At 37.7% G+C, this 23,938-nt stretch overlaps 2 protein-coding genes and 2 pseudogenes across 2 annotated transcripts; 2 read left to right on the forward strand and 2 right to left on the reverse strand.

Annotated features, from left to right (window-relative positions):
• Positions 1 to 1,256: 1,256 nt before the first annotated feature.
• Positions 1,257 to 2,863, reverse strand: LOC103325764 (cocaine synthase-like). Its single transcript, XM_008227948.2, has one exon. The coding sequence runs from the start codon at positions 2,836 to 2,838 to the stop codon at positions 1,429 to 1,431; it is 1,410 nt and encodes a 469-aa protein (XP_008226170.2). The 5' UTR covers positions 2,839 to 2,863; the 3' UTR covers positions 1,257 to 1,428.
• Positions 2,864 to 3,004: 141 nt separating this feature from the next.
• Positions 3,005 to 4,785, reverse strand: LOC103325765 (akuammiline synthase 1 pseudogene; annotated as a pseudogene).
• Positions 4,786 to 10,018: 5,233 nt separating this feature from the next.
• On the forward strand, positions 10,019 to 13,751 carry LOC148918718 (akuammiline synthase 1-like; annotated as a pseudogene).
• An 8,158-nt stretch (positions 13,752 to 21,909) lies between these two features.
• On the forward strand, positions 21,910 to 23,368 carry LOC103325761 (akuammiline synthase 1-like). The gene has a single exon (XM_008227945.3). The coding sequence runs from the start codon at positions 21,926 to 21,928 to the stop codon at positions 23,276 to 23,278; it is 1,353 nt and encodes a 450-aa protein (XP_008226167.2). The 5' UTR covers positions 21,910 to 21,925; the 3' UTR covers positions 23,279 to 23,368.
• The last annotated feature ends 570 nt before the right edge of the window (positions 23,369 to 23,938 follow it).

A 23,938-nucleotide genomic window follows, 5' to 3' on the forward strand; every position in this document is an offset into this window, starting at 1 on the left:
TGAGATAAACACAAAATAGAAAGAAATTTAGTTTGAGATTACATCTTTCTAAATTCTATAACAATTTTAAAAAAATCATATCTCACGAACGACAATTATTAAAATAAAAAAAGAAAAATTCGACGAATAGTCGGCTAAGGCCAGCAGCATCTAAGAGCTATTGAATTTGAAGCATTATAATTTGTATGTATCTTTTGGAGTTATGAATACTATTCATCATATAAATAAAATATGTGAAGCTTAGGCTAAATCGTGCTTCCAATAATGATATATGTACAAGGTCCTATTAGCTTTATGAATAAAAAAGATTATCCCTTAAGCATTCTATTTAGAAAAAATTAATAAGCATTGTATCCTTAAGCAACTACCTTGACTTTTAATACGAAGACAAATAGAGTGGGTGGGAACTTGGGACATGATGAAGCAAGCAATGGCGTCAAAAATTAAAAATGTATAAACTAACTAGAGGACATTAGTTTGTAAATAAAAAAATAAAATAAAAAACCTTGTAAATTATAAAATTTAACCGAAGCACAATTCCAAAGGATAATTGGATTCTCGGTACAAGAACTTACATACTGTCATGTCGTGTTACCAACTAACAATTTATAAGTGTACATGTATTTATTTATTTATTAATTAATATACTCTCGGTCTTTGAAATATCAATTATGTCACTCGTTCATATTTATTTAACTCACACACCTAGCCTAGTATCAACGATTTTCAAATGGGACTGTGGGATGTTTTTTAAATTTTTTGGATCAATAGGAATGGGAGATTCGAATTTGAAAATCTTCCAGTATTGAGGGAAGGTTAAAATCATTATCCAAGATTACGGCAACCAAATGGGCAGGAGTTGATTGGTTATTTGAATGTTTCCCACTATACTATCAAGTCGTTTCTTGGGAGTATCGTTAAGCTATTGTCTTTAGCTATATAAATCATATTATATATCATGAGTTAACCATAGTATAAGTTCTATATAAATGTAAATATTAAAACATATGCAATCGGTTTGTAGTTTAAATAGTTAAGAGCATTTATCTGTGTATTTGAGGTCCTAGATTCGATTCCCCATTTCTCAATATCAATTGTATAAATAAATAATATATCAACAAAACTTGACCTTTAATATGAAGACAAATAGAATGGTTGGGTACATGATAAGGAAAGAAATGGTGTCAATTTATTTATAAATGAAAAATTGGAAACTTGTTCATAAACTATGTCATTCAACTGATGAACAGGGTGGGAAAGCATCGTGCCAATGATTGAGTATATAGAACATGATTCAAATGGGGACTGGATGTATTTGGCCAATTGTACTTCCACAGTACATAGACAAGATCATATGCTTGAAGACAGTAGATAAGCTATCAATGTTGTTCCTTCCCTTTTTTTTTTTCAATTTATTTAAGGACACAATTAAGTGGTGATCAAACTTGGATTTACAGAAGCATATCCGAGCAGTTCCACATTACTTTCAAATAAGGCCATGCTTTCTTGGCTCATAGTCAACCAAGCTTCAATTCCATTGCAATCTCCTTTATCCATCAAAACAATTATATTCTTAATTGCAATGCTAATTACACTCACCCATGATGGCTTTCCCCATCCGAAATCGGCTTCATAGAAAGGAAACCTACACCAACTTGTGCAGCTATAACTCTCCATTTCATCATCATTTTTCAGCTTACTGTGCTTATCTTTGATCCCTTGCCATGCCTCATTTGAATCAAAGACAAGTTTTTTAGCATACTTTTCTTTCAGTTCTTCAATCCCTTCCCTCAATTTAGCAACCAAGTCTTTTAGATCTATGGTACCCTCTTCAGCCGTTGATGTAAAAGAGCCCACAACATTCCCAACCAAGTTTTCTGGCAAGGGTGGCACAACCCTTTTGCGCAAGTTCACATCTTGACAGAACCCAGATCGTCTTTGAGTCCCCAACTTTGATCTTGATGACGCTTCCATTGCACATTTCCAAATGAGTGCTGAAACCGCTTCTACACGTGTAGGTTTGGGCACGACTGAACTGGTTGATTCAGATTGGAGAGCAGCGATCTTTGATGCATCAAACACAAACCTCTTTGTTATGCAGTTTTCTACTTTTATAACTTCCCTGGCTGGTGGTTGTGTGCAGTTAGAGAAATCTATTGGTGGAAACACAGGTGCAGCACCAAATTTTGGAAGCACTAGTAGTACCTGATCACTGTCTCTGGACCCAAAGGCTATTGTGGCCCAACACTTGATGAAAGTGGATAGTGTGGATGCATCAGCAATCCTATGTGAAATGCTCAACCCAATTGCCATTCCACCACACTCAAAACAGTTGATTTGTACAAGAAGCAACCGGCCTGTGCTTGCCTCTTTGGATTCATATTCAATTGGAAGGAATTCTTTCAACATCTGAGCATCTGGGTGTTCCAAAATCTCCGATAAGGAACAGTTGATTCGTGCTTTGACAAATTCAGCTCCTGCATCATTGCATTCGACCATGGCTTTACCTTCAATAATCCTTCCTGCTAAAGGGTAGAAGTGAGTGAGAGTTTTGCTTAATGATTCAATTAGATGCTGACATCTTTCATTGATGGCCACGACATGGTCATGGTGACCAGTTCTGACCTTACTAGTAGAGCCAGTATTGGGATAGTAGAGTAGGATTGGGATGTAAATTACAATTGCTGTCTGATCGAAAAAAGAGAGCTTAAAACTTCTTAAGTGAGGAGGAGTTGCGGAGGATGGTTTAATTGTTTGCCTCTCGATAATTTGTACCTTGGTTTCTGTGGCCATCTTACTTTGCTCCAGCTGATGCCTTCCTGGTTCATGTAAACACATGTGGGTTAATCATATATAGACCCTCCCTGGTATACATATTTTTTTAACAGCAACTCTATGCGAAGTACCAAAGTCTAGTATTGTTAGCTTGACCCCATATCGTCCAAAAATAATATTCTGTGCTAAATAGTTCTAAGGTATGCATAATATACATAGAATAATGAGCTAGTAATTGAAAATTAAATCTGTTTAGTTGAAAGCAATACATTGTCCATCGTTTCCACATCAAGAACAACATCAGACCAACAATTCAAAGTGAAAAGAGAGATCATCAATTTTCTAACATAGCATAGGTGTGAATTCTAAAAGCAAGAGGAGGACTTTTTGGTACAAATTAATAACAGATGGCACTCTGACTCAGATACAGAGAAGCATGTGCAAGCTTCAAGGATCATGACGATATTTCCTTTATTAAACAAGTTCGTCACTTTAGAAATGGTACTTGAGATGCAGAAGACGCAGATTAATTTTTGTGTACTAATTAATTACACGACACTCGGATTCAGAGAAGCATATGCAAGCATCTCCTGGTTGCTTTTGATTATGGCCATATCTTCGTCTTTCAAAGTCAAGCGCACTTCTATGCCAATCCCATCACTTACATCCACCAATGAAATCATGTTCTTGATTTCTACAGTACTAGGGATACTCATCCATGATGGCTTTCCCCATCCAAAATCGGCTTCATAGAAGGGAAACCTGCACCAACTGGTGGAACAATAGGTGTCTATATCAACCTTTCCAACGAGCTTCGATAACTCAATGCACCGTTGGAACACATCCTCTCTACTAATACCATTACCATATTTTACCTTAAATTCTTCCAAGCCCTTCCTCAATTTAGAAACCAAGCTTTTAACATCATGTTCTACTTCCCTCTCCTCTGTCTTTGCTACAGAGTAGCCCAGAAGATTTCCCAATAAGTTTTCTGCCGGGGCCTGCGGCAATATCTTCCTCATGTTCACAAATTGACACCACACAGATGGCCTTACAAAATCTGAGTTTGATCTTGATGCTTCCATTACGCATTTCCAAATGAGCGCTGACACTACTTCAACACGAGTTGGGTTTGGCACAGCAGCACTGACAGCTTTTGACTTAAGAGCAGCTATCTTGGAGGCATCAAACACATATCTCCTTGTTATGCAATTTTCCTTGACAAAGTCAATGGAAGGTTGTGGTGAATTGAGGAAATCCAGAGGTGGGAAAAGAGATGCTGCAGCACCAAATTCTACAGGAGGCACAACATGGTCAGTATTGGCTGAGCCAAGGGCAATTGCAGCCCAGCTATTAATGAATTTGCAGAGTGTATAAGCATCAATGATCTTATGTGAAATGTTGAGTCCAATTGCCACCCCACCACATTCAAAGAAGTTGGCTTGGACTAGTAGAAGATGGCATGTGCCTGATTGTGCCATGAATTCTAATTCATTTGGATGCAACTGTTTTTGTATCCCAAGATCTGGCTTCTCCAATATCTTTGACATCAGACAGTTGACTCTGGCTTCAACAAATGTAGCCCCATGGTCATTGCAACAGATTGAAACATCATTAGATTGAATTGTTCCTGCGAAGGGATAGAAGTGACTGAGGGTTTCGGATAATGACCTTTTTAGAAGCTTGGATCTTTCAGCAGCCGAAGCCGGAGAATGGTGATCACTATTATTGCTGGGATAAAAGAGAACTAGTGGGACATAAACTTGAGGAGTAAGCTGATCAAAAACAGAAAGGTTAGAACTTCTGAGGTGGTGAGGAGTTGGAGAGGATGGTCTAATTGTTTCCTCCCGACTGACATCAACCTTGATTTCTGAAGTCATACTTTTCTCCGCACTTTCAAAGTTTCATAACACAGACCGTCCATATAAAGACATCACAGCTGCAGCTCGGCTGGGATGAAATTCAACTTCTTTGTTTTATTCAGCTTATTGGACCATCTCCAACCATGTTGAGATTAGACTCAAATTTTCACCCACTAAAATACAACTATTCATGTATTTTTAGGACTCAAATTGTTTTTTCCTCCAACCTTGCAGACTCATAATTTGAGTATGCAATTTATTAAATTGTTTAAGAATGGTTAATCACTATTTTTTTTATTGTTAATTTTTCTTGACATTATTTTTGTTTCAACATTCATGATTTAATTTTCTGAATATTTTGATCTAAAAAAATCCAAAAATAATTTCACTTAAAGAATAAAAGCAAGTACAATGAAAAGATGGGTATTTATAGAGTTTGGGATGAGTTTTGAGATTAGATCTAATTTAGATTAATTATAAAAATTATTTGACCATTGAATTTAAATTTCAGCAGTTAGATGTGAATTTTTCTCGTCGAGATTGCCTAAAAATAATTGTGTCCATTGATTATATATAGATGTTGGAATTAAAAATAAAATAAAATGGGAAACATCAACTTCTTTGGAATAGCTGTTGGTATTTAAACAAACAAAAATGGATCAAGAGCTTTCAAAATGGAGCTGTTGGATTTCAATGCCTCCTTCATGTGCCATGATGTCACATGGAAAGGAGGGAAGTGGTCGACATCAGTCTGCAGCACAGGGTCCTCTTTTTTTTTTTTTGGCCTTTTACATGGGCTGCACTTTTTTTTGCCTTTTACATGGGCTGCACAGCTGGCTATTGGGCTCCACAAAAATTACCGATCCATGCAATATCTAGACTGGTATTCAGCCAATATTCCGCTTGGACTCAAATTCCACCTGCCCAAATACATGGGTTGGAGATGAATTTTGGGCTCAAAACCCAAAGTTAGTCATTTCACCCCTTGAGTTGGAGATGGTCTTATATTATCCAAATAGTATACACATCATAACAATTTAACAACTAGAAGGGGATTAAAGAAATATAATGGCCGTCTGATTGAAAAAAGAGAGCTTTTAACTTCTCAATTCATCAAGTTGGGGGGATGGTAAATTTTTTTGCCACCTCTCAACAATTTCTTCCTCTGTTTTAGTAGCCATCTAACTTTGCTCCTGCTGAGGCGCTCTAGATCATTTGTTTGGTTGCAGATCATGCAAAAATTTGTGAATTGTTCATATTTGTATAAACAAAAATTCTGGTAGCAGGTATGTTCTGATAATCACAATTATAATCTTCCTAATCAACGGCTATCAGAAGACTTAGGCTAAGACTGTTAGTTAGGCTAAGACTGTCAGCTGGCAGCTCTTAGATGGTGAAGGCACTCGTATTAATATTAAGAGCACTAATTAAATTATTAATAATAATGAGAAAATTAGTCCTTTATTCTTCTACTCTCTTTAAATTCAATGCAAAGTTCCAAAGTCTACGATGGTTTGGTTGGATTTTATCCTGTCGGATACAAGTCATCATCAAATGGAAGGTTTACTTGACTCCATATCGTCCAAGAATATATTCTACAACTAATTTTTGTCAAGCAAAGTAGGGCAAATATTCAATTATGCTTCTATTTTTTAGATATATATTCTTCTCCAATATGGAGGTATTTATAAAGAAGTACAAAGATGTGTTAACCTTAAACACAATAGGAAATAAATCTCAATTACAATAGGACTAAATAAATGGGAAAGTAACCAAAATCCTAACTAAGTAAGTATTCGCCAACACTCCCCCTCAAGTTGGGGCAAAGATGTTTTGCATGCCCAACTTGACAGTCATAGAACACCATACTTGACATTGACCAATCGAAGAACTGTAGAGAAGGTCTTTTCGTAAACAATGAGTGAAACAATTGACAAACCAAAGTAAAGATCGCAGCAGAAACATAAGAGCAAACCCTAAAAAATAAGACACATAGTAGAACACAGAAACCCTGTGAACATGGCAAAGGCAAAGCAAAGAACACAAAAACCCTATGAACACGACAAAGAACACAGAAACCTTGAACATGGCAAAGACAAAGCAAAAAACACAGAAACCATGCGAACAAAACAAAGGACATAGAAACCTTATGAACATGGCAAAGGCAAGGTAAAACCAAACCCTAAAAATAAGGTAAAGCAAAGGCAAAGCAAGGTAAGGCAATGCAAATAAAGGCAAAGGTCATGGCCACAACAATGGTAATGGCAATGACCACAACAATATGAAGCAAACAAAGGCAACATCAACGATGGCAGTAGAGGAAACAACAACAGCAATGGAAACGGCAACGACAAATTCTTCTATATCAACTTTAGCTAATTCATGCAGAAATAATTGCTCTTTACTCCCCCTCTCCCCCCCTGAAGAGAAGGGGTTGTCAGAGTCAAGGAATAGACAATATCTTCATGGCAAAGAGAAACAACTCCTTTTTATAATAGGACTAAATAAATGGGTAAGTAACCAAAATCCTAACATAGTAAGGAACTAAAATCCTAACTAGGTAAGGACTAGCCAACAATTTTAAGACCAATAATGTAACACCCCGACCCCGTTTATTTTCCTATTTAATTTAATTAAGGGAAAATATTAAATTATTTCTGGGTTAAGGGTAATTTTGGTCACTTTCGCATCCGGGAAGATTTTGGGACCGTGAGTAGTGTGGTTGCGTAGGTGGTACTGAGACGAAACCGTAGACAGGACATCACATAGTTTGTACCAGGGAAACAATTCAACCGGGGATTGTTTGACTAGTCCACATGGAAGAATCCTCAATTGACCATGTGGCTAGGGAACAAGTCGTCCAACCGGGGGACTGAGTCTACCAACACGCACAACCGAATCCTCAAGACTCGTGCGCTTGTGACAAGTTCTACACGAACAGACTACTTCGCTAAGGGTCTACGAAACACCCTGTCAAGGGTGCCCAGGTTCCAACATATCCAAGTATCTCAATAATCCAATTCCATTCCATAATTTCCGTAAGCGGGGAGGTACATAGGGTAGTGCGTATAGCACTTCAACTGACATACTAAAACCCACTTTCTTTCCATCATCTCACATCAACACCCCATGTACCCCACACATAACCAAACATATATAGCAATTCTCGAAAATATTATATATTAACTCAAGATACTTGCAATATGCCAAAACCCAAATATATTTCAAAAATATATAGAAATATCAAGTTCAATAATGAATAAAAATAATAAACTCATTAAATCAACCTGCATAAGTTTCCATCATAAAATCAATGCTTATTATTTGAAAACAATGTCCACTCACAAGTAGTCCCATGTTGATTTACCCTTACAGGGTCCCACTTGCTGCGTACGTGTGGTCAGAGTACCTAATTCAGAATACAAGTACAAGATTAATATAAAACACTTCGAACGAAAACTTTCATTAAAATCCTAGTTTACCAGGTTTCAAGTGTACGAGGAATGAGATGTTCCTAAAGTCCAACTACGTGTTTCGGATGATGGGATAACCTCGGAAGATACTCGGTCAACCGGGTTATCAAACTTCCCAAATTGGGTCGATCAGGCCCACAGGGCCCAAGACCTCCGATTTCTAATCCAGAAGTTCCTATGGGTTCCACAAGGTTTATAATACACATCCTGCAAGTTTGGTCCGGATCAAATGGTCGGATTGCTCGCGATCGTACGATCGGACGATTATCGTTTAATTGCAAACTTTAAGTTATTGAATCGGAACATCCGGGGCTCCGATTCATGATCCGTGAAATCCTACACGATTCTAGGAATGCCTAGATCAACATATATTAAATTGAAGTCGATCCAACAGTCCAAACATGTCGAACCCGAATAACCCTTAATATGCAATAACCGATCAATGGTCAAACGATAACTAAATTCAAATCCGAGCATACCGTCGTGCTTGGGATAGCATGAAGATTATTTTAGGACCAAGAGGGACACCAAAATAGTGCCCACGCGATGCCCCACATGCCGGCAGCTCGTTGATGTCCAAAGCGATTCAGCGATCGGAAAATCTCCAAACCGCCAGTCAAGACTTATGCCTACATGATCAGGACATTGATTGGAGCAACTTTTGTTCTTGGACCTACCTCAAAAAGTGGCCAAAAGTGGTCGGAATCAAGGGCTGAAAGTCGGCCAAACTTCAATCGCTTATTTGACAACCAAAACACAGAAATTGATCCTAAATAACACAGCCAACAACTAGATCACAATGAGAGGATGGAAAAGCATACTTGGATCATAAGATTTGGCTGCCAAAAACGTCTGAACGAGTTTGGTGAAATTTCTCACAAAAATCGTTTTCGGCAAAAATCGCGGCTTGGTGGGGTGGGTGGGGGAAAAGGGAGGAGAGGTTCTTTTGGGATGGTGCCACCTCAAAGCGGTGGCGTGTGGAGGTGGAAAACAGTCGCATTCTTAACTGTGAGGGGGAATCGGGGAGAGAGAGAGAGAGAGAGAGAGAGAGAGAGAGAGAGAGGAGAGGTTTTCTGATTACGATTTTGCCACTAAGCTTGTTTTGATCGTAATTTCTTCATTACAACTCTAATTCGAGCCCCCTACGTGTCTATAGACTCATCTCGGTACGATCTACGTAAAAGTACCAGTCATTTCCCCAAAATCTTTTCGAATTAAAAGGTGACCAAATTACCACTCACCCGAAGACAAAAAGTGGAATTTCACAATTAATTAAATTTGTTGATGCTCTTTTTCGGAGAAGGTCAACTTAGAGAAAAAGGAGATTTGCTTTCAGTAGGGAAAGGGTCTGGACCTTCAATAAAGGCTAGCTGCAGAAGACAAAAATAGGGAAGCGATCGTTAAGCGGACATCGGTGTGGTCTTTGGTGAAGACTCTCCGATGCTTAAGTCAGCTAAGAATGGTAACTTTTGCAGAGTAATAGTAAAAGGTAGAAAAGTAGTTACCCTTTTTACTAGGGTATTGTGCCCTTTTTATAGGGAAGTGAAAGTGGGAGGTTGGTGTAGATTTTCGATGTGGGACTTTGTGCAAGTCGCTGCGGTGGTGACACATGTCATGGAAATTAGGTTTAGCAGTCGGGAGTTTCGGCAGGTGCTTGGCACCTCGAAAGAGTGTCTTCCTTCGGCAAGGGAGAAGGCGTGTCTTCCTTGATGCTAGTTGTTTTGAGGCTGGATATGCTCGGTTGATTATGGTGTAAACAAAATTAATTAATTTAGATGGATAATTAAATTAGGGTCAGGGTGTTTCGGATCGATTGATATCTCTAACATTATTTGCAATTTGAAAAGTTTTCTACTTGTTTTTTCAATCTCAATTTTGTAGGACCACTATCTGGAGCTCTGAAATTTTATGCTCTCTGTTTTGGATCAAATAGCTTCTGTAGTTCCCATCCTATTCCTTCTCTTCTATCCCTATATTACCACTGCTACTATTAGTAAGGTCAATACTAGCCGTCATGACCAAGCCGTGGCCATGAATGAAAGATGTCAGCATCTCATTCATACAGTAGCCAAAGCTCTCACTCACTTCTACCCTTTAGTAAGGAGATTAACTGAAGGCAATGCCACAATCGAATGCAACGATGACGGAGCTGAATTCGTCAAAGCCTAAGTCAATTGTTCCTTATCAGAGGTTTTGCAACCCCAAGATGTCGATATGTTAAAACAATTCCTTCAAACTGAAATTGAATCCAAGTTAGCTGTTGCTGCAGGAGCATGCCCATTGTTGCCTGTGCAAGTCAACATGTTTGAGTGTGGTGGAATGGAAATTGGGTTCTGAATTTCACATAAGATTGCTGATGGCTCCACAGTATGCACATTCATCAAATGTTTGGCCAAACAACCCCTCATCCCGCGACAATGATCAGTACTAGCGCTTCAAGAATTTGCACTGTATCTCTTTTTCCACCAATAGATTTCTCTACCTCATCACAGCCGACACCAAGTAAGAAATTTGTCAACACACAAAAGTGCATAACAAGGAGCACTACTAAAAAAACAGGGCTAAAAGAACATAATCCATTTGTGCTCTTTTATGTCAAATAGGACGGATAATTGTGCCCTATGAAGAAGGCCACGGTGCAGCCACTTTAAAGTAGTCGGTGTACTATATAGCAGTTTCCATTGATTATAGAGCATGAATGTGTTACTTTATGGCAGTGTAACATCCCACATCGACCAACGGAGAGGCATTGATGTGCCTTATATGTACATACCCGCCTCAATCTAGCACAAGTCCTTTTGGGAGCTCACTGGCTTCGGAGTCATGAGAACTCCGAAGTCAAGCGAGTTTGGGTTAGAGTAATCCCAAGATGGGTGACCCACTAGGAACTTGCTTGTGAGCTTCTATAAACAAAACCGTGAGGGCATGGGGGGCCTAAAGCCGATAATATCGTGCTACAGCGGAGCCGATCCAGGTGTGACAAGTAGACATTTAGAGCACGAATGCCAAGCATTTGTGCTCTTATTTTGACAAGTGACTAAATTGTTAGATAGAGTGATTTGACAGATGTGAGCACAGTTTCAAAATCGTGCTCAATAGGGTATATATTTCTTAAAATAAAAATATATATAAACACAATTTGAAAATAGTGTTCAATGCCAATTGTTAAGGTAAACTGCCGAAATGCCCCATGAACTTGTACCTAATTATTAATTTACCTTCTCACCTTTTTTTTTAATATAGAAAATTAAAGACTCGAACTAAATTTTATTCTCAATTCCCCCCTACCATCTAAATCTCAACATTTCATCCAATTTTCCGTTAAATATGAGGCAAATTGGTCATTTTAAATATTGAAATAATATATATAATTATTTTAATAAACAAAGGGACCCACCCACTGCATCTTTTTCCATTTTGTTGTAATTAAAAATATACAAATTTATAAATAAACCCAATCCTAGACATGTATTTATAAAAAAACCCAAACACTATTTGAACATAGAAACACACCCAAAATCAACAATTGTATATTTTTTGGGTGTGTTTATAAATGGGTTTTGAGTGTGTGTAATGATGGGTTTTGAGTGTGTTTATAAAGTGTTATGGGTATTAAGTTTTTGTATAATTTCAGCCCCCATTTTGGGCATTTTTGGTGTTTTAGTGAAACTCCCTTATACATATTACAAAGGGAGGGGAAAGGGAGAAAGAGAGAGAGAGAGAGAGAGAGAGAGAGAGAGAGAGATGGAGAAAAGGGAGGGTGGCTTGCGGTGGTGGTCATGGGGAATGATGGAGAAGAAAATGGGTGGTTGCAGCAGTTATGGGTTCGTGGGGTAGGGGGTTTGTCTGTGGGTTCTGGGTTCCTTGGGGGTGGGTCTGTGATGGGGATGGGGAGCTCGAATGGGAGAGAGAGAGAGAGAGAGAGGGAGAGGGAGAGACACCACGCACAAGATTGTTGTGGTCAAATTCGTGGTTTTCAGAAACCAATTAGTTCTGTTTTTTTAATTTGGAATAATTCGGTGGTTGTGAATTTGGGATTAGGATATTGATTTGAAAGTTTGGGGTTGTGTGGATGATTTCTGTGAGGACTAGGGATGCGAGGAAAGGTGGCTTGCGATGGTGGTCATGGGGGAATGGGGAGAAGAAAACGGGTGGTTGGGGGTGGGTTCATGGGGGTGGTTCTGTGATGGGGATGGGGTGGGTCTGTGGGTTCGTTGAGGGTGGTAGTCATGGGGAATCGGGTTAGGATGGGAAGGGTGAGAGGTGGGGATTGGTCTGGAGTGAAGGGTTGGTGGTCATAGGGAATGGGGTGGAGAAGAATACGCGTGTTGGGGGTGGAGGTGTGTGGTGGAGGAGGGGGATTCCTTAGCTTTCAGGCTGAGTAGCTTGCATAATGACATATACAAGAAACCCATCAAATATTACTCTGCAGTTTGCATACTGACATATACAAGAAACCCATCAAATATTACTCTGTGTCGAGGACAAAGATTGGTTGTTTGAAGCAGAACAGGTTCAAGGTGAGGGCTTATTGGGAGAGGTGGTCTTCCTTGGGAGGGGGTAGTGTTAAAGATAACAGGTTCAAGGAGAACATGATTTATTTTTTTCATTTTTTTCACCTTTAATTTTTTCAAAAAATATATTTTTTAATGATTTGATAGATTATTGGATGACATGTTGTTGACTTAGACGGTAGTGGGAATTGGCAATAAAATTTAGCTCGAGTCTTTAATTTTCTAATAAAAAAGGTTATGGGATAAATTGATAATTATGTACAAATTCAGGGGCATTTTGGCAGTTTACCCAATTGTTAAAAAAAAAAAAAATTACACACTGAAATTTCATTTCCACTTAATATAGGATATTTCAGACCTTTTCAAAAAATATATATTATATTATTTAATGTATATATTAAATAACAAACTGAAATTTCATTTCCACTTAATATAGTGATTAGATACTATAATTGAATAAAAAACTTGAACTTAAAACGGATCGTGCTTTTTGCCCTGTTTTGTAGTAGTCGAGGTATGTGTTTGATGCGTCAAAATTTTTTACTCTACAATCGAATGTAGCCAGTTCAGTTGTTCCCAAACTTACACGCGTGGAAGTGGTTACAGCACTTATTTGGAAATGTGCAATGGAAGCATCGAGATCAAACTTGGGTATGTCTCGAAGGCCATTTGTGCTTCGTCTCTCTGTAAACTTGCGTAAAAGGGTCACTCCACTCTTGCCAGAAAACTTGGCTGGGAATGTTGTGGGTTTCTTTACATCAAGGGCTGAAGAGAGTTTGATAGATCTAAAAGACTTGGCTGCTAAAATCAGGAAAGGGAGTGAACAAGTGAAAGAAAAATATGCTGCAAAAGTAGGATTTGATTCTAAGGAGACATGTCAAGAGCTAAAAGACTACTACAGAGACCTAATGGATAATGAAGACATAGACAAGTATAACTGCACAAGCTGGTGTAGGTTTACTTTCTATGAAACTGATTTTGGATGGGGAAAGCCGGCATGGGTGCGCTTTGCGAGTTTTCCGATTAAGAATGTAATTGTTTTGATGGACAAAAGATATAGCAATGGAATTGAAACATGGTTGACTATCAGCAAAGACTGCATGGCTTTGTTTAAGAGCAACTCGTAGCTTCTTGCATATATGCTTCTGCAAATCAAAGTGTCACCTGGTGACATAGAGCCCCACTGCTTTTGTCTATGTGTGTTTGAATAAAATGGTAGGGTTTTGGGTTGATGAGAGTTTAATTGTTGTCTTGGTGCATAGGATGATCTTGTCTTTGTAATGTGGTTTAAAAATGTGATCCTTTGTGATCGTTTTAGACAGTGGTGGATCCATGAATTTTCATTCCGGGGGTCAACAATGTGTAAAAGGTTAAAAAAAATTATATTCAAAATAAAGCCATTGAAATGAAACAATAATATTCTAATTCATAGTTAATAGATAAAACCATACAAAATACTCATGTTCATTACAAAAGAGAACTGCATCAACTTCAAAAAATAGACACACATTTCAATAAACCAAAAATATCTCTAAGAATGTGATAATAAACCAAAAATTAGGGCAATCTTCTTCGCCTTCCAAGGCTTCTCGTCCTGTTCGACATAAGAGCTAGCATATATTAGCACAAGACTGCTCATTATGGGGCATTTACGTAATTTTTAAGGTCCATGTCATTGTTTTGATTTTGGGCTTTATCTGCATTTTTTTTGGGCTCTAACTCTCAAACTTTGGACCCTTATGAGTACTATCTTAGGGGAAACTTATTCAAGCAAATATTTCTTCAATACGTAAGAGTTAGTGTTTGGGCCTAAAAATTGACACACTCAGCCCAATAAATTGAGGCCCGAATAAGGCTGCAAAAAAATCAAAGCAATTTGGTCTTCGAGAAACAGGAAGATGGAAGCCCAAGAATCTAGAAAAGCCCAGCCCAAAGCTTATCAAAGCAAACAAAACTAAACCTGGGCCTCACAGGCCCGTTGTGATAAAAAGGGAAGCCCGAAACAGAAAACAAACCCACGTGACATCTCTGGGATAAAGGAAAGTCAACAATGGCAACTGTCATAGAAGAAATGATTGAAAAGTTTATGACATCAAGCATTCGAAAAACTGAAAAACCTGAAAAAACTGAAGATCAAAATCCCTCTTACATATATATATTCAGAGATTTTTTCTTTTATTTTTACAGAGAAGGTAATTCTCCCAAAGAGATAAGCAAGCTACAATCTCAGAGAATGATAAGCAGGAAAGCGGAGTCAGAAAAGAGGTCAAACTAACCATCATGGATGAAATCTCACAAGGGGCAGTTGAAATTGGGAAAAGAGATTAGGTTCTTTTTCAAGAAAAACAGGGAAGTGATTGCCTATTTGAGAGCCTATCTACCAAAACTGATGAAATCCTATTTTCTTTCTTTCCATTAAAAGAAAAGAAAAAAAGGGAGATATCTTTTTGCTGCCCAATATTAAACAGAATCACCCTACTCCAGAAAAGCATTTTACTATAAATACAAGAAGAAGTGAACAGGATAAGGGACAACAAAAAATTCAACATCCAATCAAACAAAAATCTTACACAAGGAAACCATCAGTCAAATAGACAACTCAAAATCAACCAACAAGCCCACTTGAATTTCAAGTGAAACCAGCTTCAGATCAGAAGTCCCAAGGCTCGGACTTAAGAAGTAAGTCATTCAAAACGAGATCTCTCTCGTTACAAATTTGGTTCAGCAAAAAAACCAAGACAGGTAGAGCTTGAGCTTTCTCCAAATATGGAAAATCTCAACAAGATTCACAAGTGCAGTTTCTAGCCCATGAAGTCCTCAAAACAGTCACGCCCGTGCAGACCGAGAAAACCGCAGTCTGTCCACTCAAAAGCTTCACAAAAGCTTAAGGTACGTTGAAGCTCTGCCAGAATCAACCTTTGGTATCGATTTACAGTTGAAACCTAGCAGTCAAAGTTGCCAACGGTCCATCCAGGCATTTCCAGTCCAGCCGGATCAGAACCTTCCATCTCGATACAAATGGAGTTCCAGCTGTCTCTTCATCTCTCTCTAGCATGAGCATTTGTTGTTATATTTTTGTAAAAGGTAGTTCCGCCTAAAAACAGTTTAAATCCCATCAACCATTCTGACCAGAACAACCTCTTTATACTGAGATAAATTGTTAAAGTTCTCACCAGTCTGAGGCAAGAAAAGAACTTACTTGGGAGATATTCCTTACCCAAATTCACAATCGCTTGTTTGCATAAATCAGTAACTTGGGACGCAAGTTATCCATTCCAAACTAAGTCTGCTATAATTTTTATTACTAGCAGTGGCACGCTCGCACACCAAAGAAAGCTGACTTGTTGACCAGTCTATGGTTCTCAAGGCCGTGGGGAACTTTGCCCTTCCATCATAGGAGTAAACGCAAAACGGGTGAACAGTTAGGTTATTCTTGTAAAACTCTTTGTGGATTGAACATCTAAGGCTTTTTACCTAGATTGACCTTAGGTCCCTTCATGCATCGATATCATACATGAAAAATTGTTTTATGTAAAAATATTGGCTAAGTATGAAAAATAGTTTTTCAAAATAATCATTTTCTCAAGATATTTTTTGGCAGCTTTTATTTTTTACACATCAAATAAGAAAACTTGATTTTATGGAAATTTAATATGAAGTATATATTGACTTAATGAGCCATCATTTTTAGCCTAAATTGTATTTTGCAATAAATAAATAAAACCGAATTTTCATATTTTGATTTGGTGGGAATTTGATTTTCTAGCATTTTTATTTGAATCCATATGGAGGGTACTTCCTAATTTACATTGTAAACTTAAGTAAATAGAGTGATATAAAAATAAATGAAAGTAAAAGGACAAAGACATTTACTTAAATGATGTAAATGGAAATAAGGTATCTGTACAACGTTGTCATTTTGACGTCAAGAAAGCCCCATCTTCGCCTCCAATAGTGGATTTTGGGCTTGCAGTGGTCAATTGACCCTTCTTGCCCATAGGTGGATCCGCCCTTGATTTTAGATGATTTGGATCTTTCACATCTAAAGAATATTAGTGATCAACTGACCTCACTATAACCGGAACAGAAAGCAAAAAATTTAGAGAATATATTTGCACTATATCAATCGAGAGTAATCGCAACATCACTACAACATCCATGTGTCATTAGATGAGTTTTACTTTTAGGCTCAGTTTGGTTCATGGGAAAGGAGACTTGAGGATGGTAAATCAATTCATTTCCCATGTTTGGTAAGTCCAGACATGGGAAATCGTTGTTTGGCCCATAGGAAAGTAGGAGGGAAAGTGAAGTCATCCTCCCAACTTGGGTTTTGTTTTCCCTTCTCAGGGAGAGAATATAGAATAGTACTATACCACCATATCAGCTGGTACTACTTCCATTCAAAGTTTGCCATGTGTCATTTTTTAGAAAAAATTTATAGCTTATTTACAGTTGAATTTAAAGTTATTGTTTTAGCCTTCAAAACACTAAAAAACTCGCCAAACTGTTTTAGCCTTCAAAACACTTAAAATTCGCAAAATCCATCCACAAGCTGTTCTGCCTCTCATCCCACCAACCCCTCCCTCTCTCTCTCTTCCTCTTTGTTTCTCTTCTTCCCTCCATCCCTCTCTCTAGAAAACAAGAAATATAAATTGATACCCATAAGTTGACTGGGCTTCAACTGGACATGCATCCATTAATGTTATTGAAGACAAGTGAGGAGAAAGAAACTAAGAGGAAGGAAGGCAAATAGAGGGATGGGGCGGCGACGAGTGGAGGTAATGCTAGGTTTAGGGTGGGTTGTTGTACAATCATCTATTTCTTTGATTTTTTTAATTCATTTTTAGGGAGATGAGATATGAGGAAATTGAACAATTGAGATTATGATTACGATGCTGCTGTTAAGGAAGAAAAATGAAAAAATTTGAATGTGAAAACAAACACCAGATGTAAAATAAGATCGTCGTTTATACATGAGAAAGATGGACGAAGGAATAGAAATAGAGGAGGAGGTGGCGGCAGTGGCCAAGGGTAATTGCATCTGGGTTGGGGTGGGAGAGTTCATTCCGTTTTTCATTTTTTAAATTTCATTCTAGGGGGTAAAATCGGATGTCAAAGTCTAGCTGTCCAAAAAGTTTTTATTTTCTTTTAAAAATGACACGTGTCAAATTTTAAGAGGAAGTATCACTATCTGACGTGGTGGTACAATACTATTCTATAATCTCTCCTTCTCATGGGAAAGTTTGGGAAAATAAGGCAATATTAAATAAATATTTTTCATGACCATTTTGTCCCCATTAACAATTTAGAATTACAATATATCATTATTCTTCTTTTATTTGATTTAATATGCGCATAATTGAAAGTTTATACAGACTTTGTTTTCTATTCCTACTCAAAACAAACATGGGAAAGGAAATAAAGTGATATCTTCGGGTTACTTTCTTAGCATTACCAAACGTGAGAAATGAATCTTCCATTTCCCATCCCTTGAAAATGACATGAGAAATTATTTTCCCTCAAATTCGTTCCATGAACCAAACGGGGCCTTAGAATTTGAGGAGTGGATAGATTAAATCACACTCATCCAACACTATCGTGATTCGTGATACTCATGATCATGACCAATTAATGTTGGTGACCAACTCTATTCTCAAAATTTTAAAGAGGTTGGTAATGTTGGGTAAATAATGTACAAAGGTTTCCACTTTGTATTCCACACAGTATGGCAATGTTAGGTAAATAATCACAGTTTGACTAATTCGTACTATAAATACTCTTATGGAAAATACTTGCATCATGCCCTTGTAAGTAGAACTTGTACTCCTGTCAATCACAGTTTGACATGTATGTAAATTTTGTTTTTGAGTGTGTGTATGTGTTTTTTTAATGAATTATTTTGCATATGTCAAACTGTGATTAATTTGTATAAATGAGGCAAACAATGTCCTAATCTTATTGTGCGTAAAACGTATCCACATACAATTATTGATAATGTGAAATTATCTGTAGGATGACTAAAAATGCTAAGAAAGGGGTGAATAGGCCAATTTAAAATTATAATCAATGAACAAAAAATAAACTTTTGTAGCAGGATTGATATGACTTATCAATTCTAAAATGTGCTGAGCATAAAATAAATGAACACGCAGAGAATTATTTTATGTGGTAAAACTTTACCTCTGGGGAATATCCACTGGACTCCTCAGTCCAACACAAATCCAGTATAAAATGATGATTGCAAGAAGTACTCACGCACTTATCCTAGACACGTTCTAGATAATATGTTTACCAACTTCTTCATAACTCAACTTCTGTCACGAGATGATCTTTCGACACTCCTTATGTTGAACGCAATACTAGTCACAATTGCTTCAAGCTTGCCGGAGGAAAACCGTCACTACGGTCTTGGTACCCTCAACCGTATGAGTCACTGAACAATGCAAATGAATGCAATATGAATGATTAAAATTGTTTGATAAATCATCAAGTAAACATAGAACACTTGATGATTTATCTCAAACATATGCACACAGCTTTTCTAGATATATTTAGATGATCAATCAAAACATGTGAAAAGCTGTTCAAACAAGAAGATGCACGCCATGTCTTTATACAGACATGTTGTACTTTTTGCAAGAGAAAATTCATAAAGCCAATATATCAATATCTTGCCTAATCAGATTTGATTCTATAAAAGTCCTATTCAATTTCATCACACTACAAAAAAAAATTTTTTTTTTTAAAAACAGTAGCAATAATTACCATTATTTGGTGACTATTGTAGGGGTTACTAAAGGCTTTAGTCACTAAAAAAAAGTAAAAAAGTTGACTAAAAGCATTTTTAGTCACCAAAAAAGTCAAAAAAATGTGACTAATGCCTTTTGTCACAGCCACAAATGTAACAAAATAATAGCGACTGTTGCCACTTTTTTTACTAGTATCATCTTATTCTGTAACATCTTACATTGATCAACGGAGAGGGGGCGATGTGCCTTATATGTACATACCCGCCTCCATCTAGCACGAGGTCTTTTGGGAGCTCACTGGCTTCAGAGTCATGAGAACTCTGAAATTAAGCGCGTTGGGGCTAGAGCAATCCCAGAATAGGTAACCCACTGGGAAGTTGCTCTTGAGTTCCTAGAAACAAAACCGTGAGGGCAGGAGGGGTGACAGGACTCGCCCGGAATTCCTCTGAAACCGGACGGATCCCGTCTTGTTACCGACATCACCCCGATGCAGGCCCACATTCTAAAAACTGAGACTTTCTACCAAAATTTTGGCAGAGTCTCCCCTGTAAATTAAACAATCCCAACAAAAATTCAACGTGCATAATATACATAATAATCTCAACCAGCAGCATGCTCTCAACATTCAACAATACACACTAAAATGGCCTCCGACCTCACAAGTAAAACCTAACATGGGCAGTAACAGAGCATCTAACAGATTTAATTTACAACAACCAGTTGAGTATAAGGAAATTACTCAAGTCCTAATCTATGGATGTACGGTTCGGCCCTCGAACACCGCTTGTAACCTTCATGGAGCGACTACTGTGACATATTCACTCTTCAAGGTAACTTCCAATCCCATCAGATTATACAAGCAGGGGCGGATCCACATAGGAGCAAGGGTGGTCAATAGACCTTCCAATCCCCCATTTGGATTCAAATAAAAATACTAGAAAATCAAATTCCCACCGAATCAATATATGAAAGATCAGTTTTAGTTCGACATGCGATTTGAAATAAAAATGAAGGCTTATTAAGTCAATATATACTTCATATAAAAATATCATAAAATCAGGTTTTCTTATTTGATATGTAGGAAATAAAAGCCGCCAAAAATTATCTTCTGAAAATGATAATTCTGAAAAACCATTTTTCATACTTAGCCAAAATTATCTTTGTCCTTCAATACTAACAAAACTGCAGTGGACAAGACAAATTATTTTAGTGCTCAATATGTTGCTTCGGCAGCAAATGTAGGATTGCATCTACTAGCGAGGAACCAAGAGTGTGTCTCGTTGACTGCTTTAGTCACAACCTTGAAGGTAGAGATCGCTGACTTGTAGGGGAAACTCAAGCAATTGAACCGACATATACAAGCACTAGAGAGGAGAAATCGAGACTATGTCGAGCTAGTGAAGGTCTTACAAACTCGTGTATCAAGAAGAGAAGGAAGAGGATTTGAGATGATGAAGTTGTTGTTGTTTTTTTTTTGTAGTTTACTAGAGATATCTCTGGTCTATTGCAATGTGTATCTATTTTTTGAAGTTGATGCAGTTCTAATGAACATGAGTGTTTTGTATGGTTTTATCTATTAACTATGAATTAGAATATTATCGTTTCATTTCGATGAGTTTATTTTGTGTAGAATTTTTTTTAACCTTTTATACGTTGACCCCCGGAATGAAAATTCCTAGATCCGCCACTGTATACAAGCCTACAATATTAATCAATGAAACCAATTTGGGTATTCAAAAAAAATTCTCTCCAAGTCAAATATGAAAAATGATATTTTTACTTAGACCAAAATAAGGTCCAACTAGGAAAATAATCTCAAGAGATAAAATCTAATCCTATTAAAAAGAGGACTAGTATTTGAGTGAAAATAACTCCAACTAGGAATCCTATAATGAATGCATTTGAGTTTCCTTTTCACAATGCCAAAAAAGGCAAATTTGAATCCGGCCCTCTCAAGAGATTAAAAGAAAACTGCTAGCATATGGATTTTCGGTAGTGTTTGGCCATAACAGCCAAGCAACTGCTATAATGAATGCATTTGAGTTTCCTTTTCACAATGCCAAAAAAGGCAAATTTGAATCCGGCCCTCTCAAGAGATTAAAAGAAAACTGCTAGCGTATGGATTTTCGGTAGTGTTTGGCCATAACAGCCAAGCAACTGCTAGGGACTGCTACCTATATAGCACAGCCGCCAAATTGCTCCAGAAATTAATTCAACTGTCCAGTTGACTTAATTGTATCCCAGTACAATTGGATAATCAACTACAAAATTCCACAAAAGTAGGTAGTTCTTCAATGTTTAGGGCAGGCCATGCCGCGGTCTAATATTCATGAAATTATTTTCCACAGTTAACAGAATCTACTATCAAGATATGGCCACAAAGCATCAAGGTTGAAATCTTTGAGTGGCAGCCAGTAGTGGGGCTTTTGCCTACAATGTAGTTCTAGTTATATTCAATTCAACGTAGAACCCGATCCATTATAAGGTAGACCAGCCCCATTGTTCCAATTCACAGTTTGTGCTTGCATCACTTGAAATCAAGGTTGAGCAAAATGGCCACAGAAATCAAGGTTGAAATCATCCAAAGGCAAACAGTTAAACCATCCTCCCCAACTCCTCATCACCTTAGAAATTATAAGCTCTCTATTTTGGATCAGATAGCCCCTCAAACCTACATCCCAATCCTTCTCTTCTATCCCAATGCTGCTGATGCTACTAGCAACGATGTCATGGCCACCAATGAAAGATGTCAGCATCTAATGCAATCCTTAGCTAAAACTCTCACTTACTTCTATCCTTCGGCAGGAAGAATCAAAGGTGATGCCGTGATTGAATGTAACGATGATGGAGCTGAGTTTGTGGAAGCCCAAGTCAAGTGTTCCTTATCGGAGATTTTCGAACACCCAGATGCCGTGATGTTAAGACGATTCCTACCAGTTGAACCCGAGTCTAGAGAAGCGGGCACCGGCACGTTGCTTCTTGTTCAAGTCAACTTGTTTGAGTGTGGTGGAATGGCAATTGGGTTTAGCATTTCTCATAAGTTTGGTGATGCCGCAACATTAAGCACGTTCATCAATTGCTGGACTGCAGCTGCCCGTGATCAGTCAAATATGTTAATGCTTCCCAAATTTGGTGCTGCATCTCTGTTTTCTCCACTAAATTTCTCCAACTCAGAGCCACTGCCATCTGTGGAAGTCGATAACGAGAAGTTCATAACAAGGAGGTTTGTGTTTGATGCCTCAAAGATTGCTGCTCTCCAATCTAAGGTAACCAGCTCAGTTGTGCCCAAACCAACAAGAGTAGAAGCAGCTTCAGCACTCATTTGGAAATGCAAAATTGAAGCATCATCCCGATCGTCATCAAACACGTTGGGGACTAGCCTAATAAGGCCATCAGTCTTCTCTCTCTCTGTGAACATGCGTAAAATGGCAGTGCCACTCTTGCCAGAAAACTTGGTTGGGAATATATTAGAATTTTCGACAACCAACTATTCTCACTCTGAAGAGAATTCCACTGTGATAGATTTGAAAGGCTTGGTGGCAAAAATCAGGGGAGGACTTGAAGAAACAAAAGAACGTTGTGCGGCAGTAGTAGTATTTGATTCTAACGAAGCATGGCAAAGAATGAAATGGTACATAAACCTGATGAAAAATGATGACATGGACAAGTTTATCTGCTCAAGTTGGTGTAGGTTTCCATTTTATGAAGCCGATTTCGGGTGGGGAAAGCCATCATGGGTGAGCTACGTTGCTGTTGCAATTAACAATATAACTGTTTTGATGAACAAAAGAGATGACAATGGAATAGAAGCATGGGTGACTCTGAGCCAAGAGAACATGGGCTTATTTGAAAGCAACAAGGAGCTGCTTGAATATGCTTCTCTGAACCCTAGGGTCACCAACTGAGTACTGATAAGAGAGCTGGCCATTAGTACCGTCCTCCTCTGCCATGGTTGTGATATCAATAAAATGGTTGGCTAGCTTTTGATAGCTTGCTTATTTTCTAGCTCAATAAAACAGTAGAATTGTTGGAAACTTGGAGTCAAAGTGAATGTTCGATCTAAAACTTTGGACTTTATCTGCATTTCTTTTGGGCTTTAGCTCTCAAACTTTAGACCCTTATGAGTACTATCTTAGGGGAAGCTTATTCAAGCAAATATTTCTTCAATACGTAAGAGTTAGGTTATTCTTGTAAACCTCTTTGTGGATTGAAAATCTAAGGTTTTTTACCTAGATTGACCTTAGGTCCCTTCATGCATTCATATCATACATGAAAAATTATTTTATGTAAAAATATTGGTTAAGTATGAAAAATGATTTTTCGAAATAATCAATAATTTTTGGCAACTTTTATTTTTACACATCAAATAAGAAAACTTGATTTTATGGAAATTTAATATGAAGTATATATTGACTCAATGAGCTATCATTTTTAGCCTAAATCGTATTTTGCACTAAAACCGAATTTTCATATTTTGATTTGGTGGGAATTTGATTTTCTAGTATTTTTGTTTGAATCCAAATGGGAAGTACTTCCTTATTTACATTGTAAACTTAAGTAAATAG

This window comes from Prunus mume, linkage group LG3, assembly GCF_029339155.1.
Source record: "Prunus mume cultivar Tortuosa linkage group LG3, ASM2933915v1, whole genome shotgun sequence".
Lineage (NCBI taxonomy): Eukaryota > Viridiplantae > Streptophyta > Magnoliopsida > Rosales > Rosaceae > Prunus > Prunus mume.